Source organism: Zalophus californianus, chromosome 8 (genome assembly GCF_009762305.2).
Source record: "Zalophus californianus isolate mZalCal1 chromosome 8, mZalCal1.pri.v2, whole genome shotgun sequence".
Taxonomy (NCBI): Eukaryota; Metazoa; Chordata; class Mammalia; order Carnivora; family Otariidae; genus Zalophus; species Zalophus californianus.
In genome coordinates, this window is record NC_045602.1 from 26,561,425 (window position 1) to 26,571,843 (window position 10,419).

General features: G+C 36.0%; 1 protein-coding gene across 4 annotated transcripts in view; it reads left to right on the forward strand.

Annotated features, from left to right (window-relative positions):
- SLC30A6 (solute carrier family 30 member 6) overlaps window positions 1-10,377 on the forward strand; it is a 37,910-nt gene extending 27,533 nt beyond the window's left edge. For all 4 annotated transcript variants that reach the window (XM_027622234.1, XM_027622237.1, XM_027622235.1 and 1 more), the window contains 4 exons: window positions 338-440; window positions 1,344-1,391; window positions 2,378-2,446; window positions 8,974-10,377. In XM_027622234.1, the coding sequence (XP_027478035.1) occupies window positions 338-440; window positions 1,344-1,391; window positions 2,378-2,446; window positions 8,974-9,474 (721 nt within the window). In that variant the 3' untranslated portion in view covers window positions 9,475-10,377. The remainder of the gene's footprint in view (window positions 1-337; window positions 441-1,343; window positions 1,392-2,377; window positions 2,447-8,973) is intronic.
- Window positions 10,378-10,419: the final 42 nt, after the last annotated feature.

The following is a 10,419-nucleotide window of genomic DNA, read 5'->3' on the forward strand; positions in this document are numbered from 1 at the left end:
ATCTTTCTACCTGGCAAGTAGATTGAGAATACATAGTGGGAAAATATTCACATTTTTTTCTTTACCATCTTAACATAATTATTTCACATACTGCTTAAAAAAATTATCATTTTCCACTAAACTTTGGCAAGAAAGGATTCTGAAAATGTTTTGTTGGTTTTTTTTGGTTGGTTGTTTTTTGTTTTTTTTTTTTTTTTGGAGACACTCCCGTTACCAGTAGTGGCCAGTATTGATAGAACAGTCCTGTTGCTTTAGATAATTAATTTTTTGGAAGATTGAATTGCAAGTAGCCCAGTGAGGCATACATTTAAGATTTAGAATTGTTTTTTCCTTTTAGTAATTTTTTTGCTGTAGACACTGCTTCTGCCATAGCCATTGCTCTGATGACGTTTGGCACTATGTATCCCATGAGCGTGTACAGTGGCAAAGTATTACTACAGGTAAGGGTCTTCTTCCAATGCACATGCTTCATATTAGCCATGGTTTTCTACCAGATTATAAAATTATATGTACTCTTCTACCAGATTGTGAAATTTTTAGCTACTGGAAGTTCCCATCAGAAATGAAGTCAAACAGTAATCTCTGAAGTCTGTATATAGTAAGAAGCAGATGAAATTCTGTTGTTCCATAAAATAGGCACAGATCTTCCCATATTTATAATATAAGACAAAATCATAAGCTAAAAATATCTTGCTTTTAATGTTTCAAGTGAAAAGTGTTAATTAGAAATTTTTTTGCATATTGATTTTCCCCCAATAAATGTGCTTTGTCTATTTTGTAATCTGGTTGTGAATTGTTTTCTTATTTCCTGTCCTTGAATTAGTGAGACTTTTAAATTTCAAACTTAAAATTAAAAATGACAAATTACTATGTATTTCAACAGTAGGATAACACCTGTAGACAAGCACCTGAATACAAAGGTAGCTTCCCAGGGATGAATGTGTTTGTAAACACTGCTTTTCCTTCTATCTTACCCTCATGCCTTTTCTAAAACTTAGGGGTACTAGCTCCAGCTCCAGAAGCAGTAATACCAGTGAGATAATAATTGTATAGTGCTATGCCATATACAGAAGATTTTTAGTTGGTTGTTTGATTCTTCAAGGGTTCTTTGGGTCTAGAGATAATGCTGCTTTGTGAGATGAAAAGTAAGTATGGGCTGATTCTTGGTATTGCCCCACTAGTGGAGCCAACTGAAACCTCTCTTCCCTAAATCATGATAGGGCACATGTTCTGCAAAGCCAAGTCTGGTATAAGCCAATCTGTTAGTGTTAGGACCACTATGCAAAAAAAAAAATTTTTTTATCTTCTTGGGTTATTCATATTTTATTTTATTTTTTCTCCAGACAACACCACCCCATGTTATTGGTCAGTTGGACAAACTTATCAGAGAGGTAAGGTGGAATAGTAAATAAAATAATTTTAATTTATAATTAGAGGTTGGAAAGAGTGGGTACAAGTAATATTTTATTCAGCCCTACCTAGATTTTATTTTAGGAGAGTTTGTGGTGTTTATAATACAGTAGGAGATACAACACAGTGACAGAAGTACAAAAATTTGAGGAATTGCTCAGTCTGGAAGCTTGAAGTAAATGTGGAAGGCAAGGTCATGGTCTAGAAACCATACTACTAGCTATGGAAATGCTATGGTTTTTATGAATCTGTATTCAAACCAAGGATTTTGATTAAGTCAAAGGCCACTTACATATTGATTGATTGCTTCACCATGTAACATATTGATCTGTGAATTTAGATTTTGTATTTTATAAATATTCACCTCTTTACCAATGAAGGAATAGATAATCAAATTATTTGGATTTTGAGAGTATTTCAAACTATTGGTTGTTGGTATCACAGAGGACGCTTTTACCAATATAGCTGGCTGCTTTCTCAGCTAGGAAGCCTGTGTCATTGTACCAGTGGGCCATACATGATATATCTGGTCTTGGAATTTCCTTTTGGCCCACACTCAAATAACAGCCTGTGTTGTGCAGAAACTTGGTAAAAGGGAATACAGAGAAAGCAATGATAGAGGAGACCCCCCAAAAGGGAGAAAAATCTTAATACCACAAGTGCTGGATATAAATATATGACATATTGACAAAATAAGAAGAACTATACACTGCTGAACAAGGTGGTGCTGGGGGTAGGTGGTAAAGACCTGATTCTGAAGGGATTGGGCCAGACAAGAAACAATACAAGGTCTTGGCTCACTACCAAACAAGTAGAAATGATGTCTTGAGTGGTCTGGGACTTCTCTTGGCTAATGAGTGTCCTAATGGCAGGGTTTGGCCATGTCATTTCTACGCTTAGATCAAGTCCCTAATGTGACTGTGTTGGATATGTCAAATACAAACCCTATTTCTTTGTTTTTGATTAGGTATCTACCCTGGATGGAGTTTTAGAAGTTCGAAATGAGCATTTTTGGACCCTAGGTTTTGGCTCATTGGTATGTTTTCCATATTAATTTAGATAATTTACAACATAGTTTATAATTTTTAAAACTAAAAAAAAGCATTTCTTTAAATTTTTTATAGAGTCTTTGATTACCATTTCTGTTCAGTAGAGTCTAAAATTTAGATGGATTCAGTAACTTAATTGAGATTAATTGAAGGATATTTTTCTTTCTTTTTTTTTTTTTCTTTCAAACTGCTGTTAATGATCTTAATACTGGGTTGTCCAGATAAGACAAATATATAGTCACACATTTTCTGAATATGAAAATATCCAAAAAGTATGGGGCACCTGGGTGGCTCAGTCGTTAAATATCTGCCTTCGGCTCAGGTTATGATCCCAGGGTCCTGGGATCGAGCCCTGCATCGGGCTCCCTGCTCCATGGGATGCCTGCTTCTCCCTCTCCCACCTCCCCTGCTTGTGTTCCCTCTCTCACTGTATCTCTGTCAATAAATAAATAAAATCTTTAAAAAAAAAAAAAAAAGAAAGAAAATATCCAAAAAGTAAATAGTACAATTTTTTTTTTAATTGCAGTTCTGCTTTTGGAGATTTCGCTGAGTATGTTAAAGAGTTACAATAACACAACTTGCTTCAGCATAAAATTCCATATTTTTTATATTAGCTTGAAAAATAAAACCAGTCATTTTACTAGCAAAAATGGGTTTATTTGGGAATAGCAGAGAATTGCAATTTGGGACAAGCAAGCTACAGCAAAACCATAGGCAAGTCTGGAGAACAAAAGAGGGGAATGCTCTTTTATAAAGGAAAGGAGGAAGTGGAAAGGACTGTTATAACTGAAAAATCCAGTGGAAGAAACTGGGAGTTCAAGTGTAGTGGCTCTCATTGCTGAGCTGTGACAGTCTCTCTTGGCTGGGCTGTTGTGGGGGAAGAAGGAAAGTCTCCTTTCTCCTGCTGATGTAATAAAGTAGTAGCTAAAGTAGTATGGACTCGACCTCTCTTCCTATTGAGTGTGCAGTTGACTAGGGGCAGTAGGGCCTCAAAGGCCCTCCCTTTTGGCCTCCCAACTCACGTTTTAGTGATGTTTCCTTTTATTAATTTTCACAAATCCACTTTGGACCTATTACCAGAGAGACTGTTATGGCATGGTTTCATTCCTGTGTCAGGAATGATGAGGAAAACACAGAAAAGTACTCAGAAAAAACTTTTTTTAATCACCGTAATCCTTTCATGTAGAGAAACCTGCCATGACATTTTCTTATTTATACTCATATATTTACTCTCCTTAGAAAATGAGATCATGCTGTTTATAATTTGCTCTTTTCACATAATATATCATGAACAGTTTTTCTATGTCACTAAATATTACTGTTCTGGTCAGTTTTTTGTTTTTTTTTTCTCTTAAATGTGACTTGATTTTGCCTAAATGCCCAAAGATTTTTTTGTTTTTTTTTTTAAGTCTGTAATTTCACTAGACTATGTCTTGGTGTTGGTCTTTCTGGGTCAGTTACTCCAGGTATGCAATATATCCTTTCAATAATTTTATTTCAAAAAAAAAATTTTTAACTTTCAGGGAAGTTTTCTTTAATTATTAATATTTATTTTGTTCTCTTTCTTTTACTGTCTTCTCTGGGAACGCCTATTATAAGCATGTTGGATCTTTGCCTTTCTTTCATATTTGTTACTTTTCTTTGAGTTTCTTACTCTTCATTTCCTTTGATTTTTAAAACTTTCCTTCTCCTTCACCTTTTATTTCTCTTATAGGAGACCTGTATGTTTATTTGCTTTTGTATTCCTTCTAGTTTGGTCTTCATTTCTGAAGTGATTGTTTTTTCTTGTATTTCTCACTGTCATCTCATTTCTGAGGTTTTCTTTATTTTTTTTTTAAGTAGACACCACGCTCAGAGTGGAGCCCAATGCAGGGCTTGAACTCACGACCCTGAGATCAAGACCTGAACTGAAATCAAGAGTTCTATGCTTAACTGACTGAGCCACCCAGGCACCCTCATTTCTGAGGTCTTCTAATGCTGATTTATGTTGTTCTCATTTCATGTCTTTCAGCTTGTTCTGAAAAACTAGGTTATAGTTCTTACTCGTTTTGTAGGTAAATCTTTCTGGCAATCTTTTATAATCTGTTCTCTTTTTTTCTTATAATAACTGTGTGCGATTTGGATTCAGTTCTTTTCTCTTGGCTCCTTTTTACGCAAAATTTTATTCCTGAACTTTATTTTTTTATTTAAATTCAATTAGCCAATATATGCTACATCATTAGTTTCAGATGTAGTGTTCAGTGATTCCTCAGTTGCATATAACACCCAGTGCTCATCACCACACATGCCCTCCTCAATGTCCATCACCCAGTTACCCCATCCCCCCACCCACCTCCCTTCTGTAACCCTCAGTTTGGTTCCCAGAGTCAAGAGTCTCTCATGGTTTGTCTCCCTCTCTGATTTCTTCCTGTTCAGTTTTCCCTCCCTTCCCCTGTGATCCTCTGAGCTACTTCTTATGTTCCACGTATGAGTGAAACCATATGATGATTGTCTTTCTCCGACTGACTTATTTCACTTAGCATAGTACCCTCCAGTTCCATCCATGTCGATGTAAATGGTAGGTATTCATCCTTTCTGATGGCTGAACTTTAAAATAAGGAGTGGTTTAGGGTAGTGTGTTTGAATTTATGGTTCTAAAGCTCCCTCTTCTGATGAGTCTGTGAAGTGAAAATATTTTCTTTCTCCTGGTTCTTTTCCTCCCATTTGTATTTGCACTTCTTTATCTTTTGTTTCTACTGTGTTGCTTAGTTTGGATTCTTTATCTTTTGTTTCTGCTGTGTTGCTCAATTTGGGTTCATAGACTGAGACACAATTGTTCTTAACATGGTGATTTATAATGGAAGGAAGCTTTGCTTGGTTACTTTGGGGGGCTCACAGGGCTTAGGCTGCTCCAGCTCTTCTTATTGCAGACTCAGTGTACTCATCCTCTATTGAAACGTGTAGAACCCCTCCCAGTTTCCCAGCTGCCTTTCTCAAATTTGCTGTCCTAGATTTCCGTTAAGTACAGGTTAGTTGCTTTGAGGTTTTTAGGTCAGTTGGATATCCTGTCACTTCCTCCTCCACAGATGCTGATACCTTGCAGGTCTTACACCTTGTGATTAGGGTTCCTTAGGGAACCATGTTATCTAGTTTTTTTATAGATGTTGTCCATAGGTTTTTGGACTTAATATCTTAGTTTCTCTGTTTTTCTGGAGATATTTGGGGCATTTCAAAAAAGTGCCGCTACCACTGCTATCTTTCAGGAATCCCAACATAATTTTTAGTGGCTGCAATTTTACGTTATATGAATATGCCATCATTTATTTAATCAGTCCCCAATGGACAAAGTGGTATTCCATTTTTCCCATGCAAAAATTGCTGGGATGGGGTGCCTGGGTGGCTCAGTCATTAAGCGTCTGCCTTCGGCTCAGGTCATGATCCCAGGATCAAGCCCCGCCTTGGGCTCCCTGCTCAGCGGGAAGTCTGCTTCTCCCTGTCCCACTCCCCCTGCTTGTGTTCTCTCTCTTGCTGTGTCTCTCTCTTTCAAATAAATAAATAAAATCTTTAAAAAAATTTTTAAATTAAAAAAAAGCTGGGATGAACATTTTTGTGGAATAATCTTTGCACAAACTTGTGATTATTCCTTAAGATTAATTTTTAGAAGTTGTTTTTGTGAGTCAAAGATTATTCATATTGGGGTGCCTGGCTGGCTCAGTCGGTATAGCATGAGACTCTTGATCTCGGGGTTGTGGGTGCAAGCCCCAGTTTGGGTGTAGAGATTACTTAAAAAGAAAATCTTTTCTAAAAAAGGGAAATACACATTTTTTATAGCTTTTGATATAGCCAGTCACTTTCCAGAAATGGCTATACCAGTTTACATTCCTTCAGGAATGTAGTTCATTTTTTTAAAGATTTATTTATTTATTTGAGAGAGAGGTAGTAGCCCCAACACGGGGCTCACTCTCACAATTCTGAGATTACAACCTGATCCAAAACCAAGAATCAGACGCTCAACTAACTGCACCACCCACGCACCCCCGAATGTCGTTCATTTTCAATTATTCTTTTAATTTTACTAATCTTAATAAAATAGTAGATAAGTGTTTCTTTAGTTGGGTGTCTTATAAACACAAAGAATGCGGTCACCCAGCTGTTCAGAACATGGCCATCTAACCCTGCACCCATGTAGTGCCTAATTAAGACCAAGGACAAAATAAAACAAGCTTTTGAGCTGCCGAGAATAGTTGTCACAAAAGCCATAAATTAATGCGAACACCAAAGTCACAGCGGACTTTGTTCAAGCTCCTGCACAGAAATGGTTTTTACTTATTTTAATTGCTTTAATTTCCATAGCTGACTGAAAGAGGTTACAGTGTCTTTTATAGTTTTGTCTAGTGATGATTGTGAGATGGTAGTGGCCAAGAAAAGGGAGAAATCAAAGATGACTTCATTTCTAGACATGGCTTCTTACATAAAAATAATAGACTAGAAGTCAACTTCAGGCATTATATTTTCTCCATCTTATGATTGACAGTAACTCACTACTGCTAAAGTCATAGATTCAGACACATTGCAACTAAACCAACTACTTGGCAAATTTATGTGCAGTTTATTCTTTGTTATAATTTTTTCTCGTTTGAAAATCTGAGTTTATCTAGAAATCAACATTACATATCTGCTGGATTTTTTTTTTTTTAAGAGAAAGTGGGGAGGGGAGGGACAGAGGGAGAAGGAGAGAATCCTAAGCAGTTTCCACGCTCGGCATAGAGCCTGATTCGGGGTTTGATTTCATGGCCCTGAGATCATGACCTGAGCCAAAACCAAGAGTTGGACACTTAACTGACTGAGCCACCCAGTTGCCTGTCTGCTGGGCATTTTATTTAACTTTATTTACTATATGTTTTTACTTCTTAAGTTTTATTATTATGCAAATAGTACCTGATTCTTAGAAAAATTAAAACTTACAACTAAGTCAAAGAGAAGAGAATAAAAACCTTCAATAATTCTACCCTCTAGAGATAAGTGCTATTACTCTTGGCTATTTTTCTGTCTCTGTGTGTTTTAAACAAAATAGGATCATTGTTGTACCTACCGTTTTATTATCTACTTTAAAAACATAATGAGGGCACCTGAGTGGCTCAGTTGGTTAAACATCTGCCTTCGGCTCGGGTCATGATCCCAGGGTCCTGTGATCAAGCCTCACATCAGGCTCCCTGCTCAGCGGGAAGTCTGCTTCTCCCTCTACCCTTCCCTCCTGCTCATGCTTTCTCTCTCTCTCTCAAATAAATAAATAAAATCTTAAAAATATATGTAAAAATAAAAACATAATGTATGATAAATGTCTTTTCACTAAAGAGACTTCTAGCCATCATTGTAATGCCTGGGGTTCTCTATCTTCATAGTAACCCAGGCTAGAAACCTTGAGATCATCTTGGATTAGTCGGTCCATTTCCCTCATCCACTACATCCAGTTGGGTATCAAGTCCCCGCACAGCTAACCCATGGGATATTATCAATCCATCTGTCCCTCTCTGATCCCACTATATTTGTCCTGTCTCAGCCATCTTCATTTCTAACCCAGACTTGCAATCATTTCCTACCTAATTACCAGTCATTCATACCTATAATTTTTCTGAACTTCGATTATTTTACTTCTGCTTGATTCTTGCTATTCAAACTCATGATGATTTTTAGAGTCCTCTGCTAACCTTTCGTTTAACCTTACTGCCTGCTTATCTTTCTTTCCTTCTATATTCTTTCTTTCCTCTTTCCTTCTTTCTTGTTTTTCTCTTTCATTCTTTTTCTGCCCCCTGACATATTTGTACTTTTTTATTCTAGTAATATTGCTTATTCTTATCCATATATGCCATGCATTTTAATTGCTCTTCCCTCAGCTTAGAATGCCTGTCTCCACCTTTTGAAATTACATTTAACCATCAACCCTAGATCAAATGCCATCTTCTTTTGAAGTCTTCCTCAATTTGAATTAGTAGCTACCTTTTCTATCCTTCCACTGCATTTTCTATATACTTTTTATTCTGCCTTAGGTTATAACATGCCTGTCTTCCTCCTTTATGTATTTCTCTTTTTTATATATTTTAAAAAGTTACATTTTATTTAAAGAGTCATAAAGAACTTCATTAGCTCTTCACATTGATAATCACTACTGAATAATCTTTAAGAAATATCGAGACATACTTTCTCTTGTTTCAAAGAAAATATCAAGGGGTGCCTGGGTGGCTCAGTCGGTTAGGTGTCTGCCTTTAGCTTGGGTCATGATCCCACGTCCCTGGATCGATCCCTGCATCGGGCTCCTTCCTTGGCAGGGAGTCTGCTTCTCCCTCTGCCCCTCACCCCACTCGTGCTCGCTTGCTCGCTCTCTCTCTCAAATAAATAAATAAAATCTTTTTTAAAAAATTAAAAATAAAGAAAAATACCAAGTACAGTTACAGCCAAATCATAAATGTTTATTTCTAATGGAATTTTCAGTGGTATAATTTTAAGGATCTCTTTCCTATGATTTTGCCCATTTTAGGCTGGATCAGTTCATGTAAGAATTCGACGAGATGCAAACGAACAAATGGTTCTTGCTCATGTGACCAACAGGCTGTACACTCTAGTGTCTACCTTGACTGTTCAGATTTTCAAGGATGATTGGATTAGACCTGCCTTACTGTCTGGGCCTGTTGCAGCCAATGTCCTAAACTTTTCAGATCATCACATAATTCCAATGCCTCCTTTAAAGGGTACTGATGATTCAAACCCTGTCACATCGACTCCAGCTAAACCTAGTAGTCCACCTCCAGAATTTTCATTTAACACCCCTGGGAAAAATGTGAACCCAGTTATTCTGCTAAACACCCAAACAAGACCTTATGGTTTGGGTCTTAATCATGGACACACACCTTATAGTAGCATGCTTAATCAAGGACTTGGAGTTCCAGGAATTGGAGCAACCCAAGGATTCAGGACTGGTTTTACAAATATGCCAAGTAGATATGGAACTAACAATAGAATTGGACAACCAAGACCATGATGTACTGTAAATTAATTTATTTTTATGAGGAATACTGACTTACTGACTTCCAATTTATTTAGTAATCCAACTGTGCATTGACTGTTCAATCATTTACTCTAAATGTTAGAGAATAGTGGGTTTGTTCACATTACATGAAACTGATGAAGCTATATTTTTGTAAAATGTATTTGGGGCTGTTGAGAACCTTCTAAATGTCATAAGGTTTAAATAGGCTTCCTATAGAAAACGTGTTTCTCTAAATTTGAATTTTGCTATTTTTGATTTTATAGTTGACTGCAGTGTGATAGACATCATCTTTACAATAAGAGAACCACTCGATGGAGCAGATCTGTCACATTATTAAAAGTATAGTATTTTCTTCAGTGAAATGTATAAACATATGCTTCTTGAATAATGGTATACATTTTAGGAAAGGAAAAAAATGTCCATTTCAAAAGTAAAAGTCTCTTTTATAGCTTTTCCAAACTTAATTGCTACATTTTTCTTTGAGGTCCTCTTGATTTATGTCTTGCAAAAGGAAAGCAGAATTTTTTGTCAGACATTTTAGAACATATTCTATCTAGCATAATTTGAAATTTTTAATTATTCATTTTTTATAGTTTTTCTCATTAAAAAATTTCAGTACATTTATAAAGAGTCCGTGGTCCTCAAAGTGTTTTATTTTACTTAAATGAATACCAAATCCTTTGGTAACATGAAATGAAGGAATCCCAGTTTTCTTTCTTACATTTAATCAAATACTGACATAATAAAACAAACAAAAAACACCAAGAACCCAAATACTGACATAATGATGGAACTTATCTTTTTCGTCACCTTTTCATTAGTTGACTTTTTAATCTCTCATTAACAAAATATATCAAATATATTACAAAATATAAAATATATGGAATTCCATGTGCAATATGGGATTTGATATCTTTTCAAAGTTGTGTAAACAAT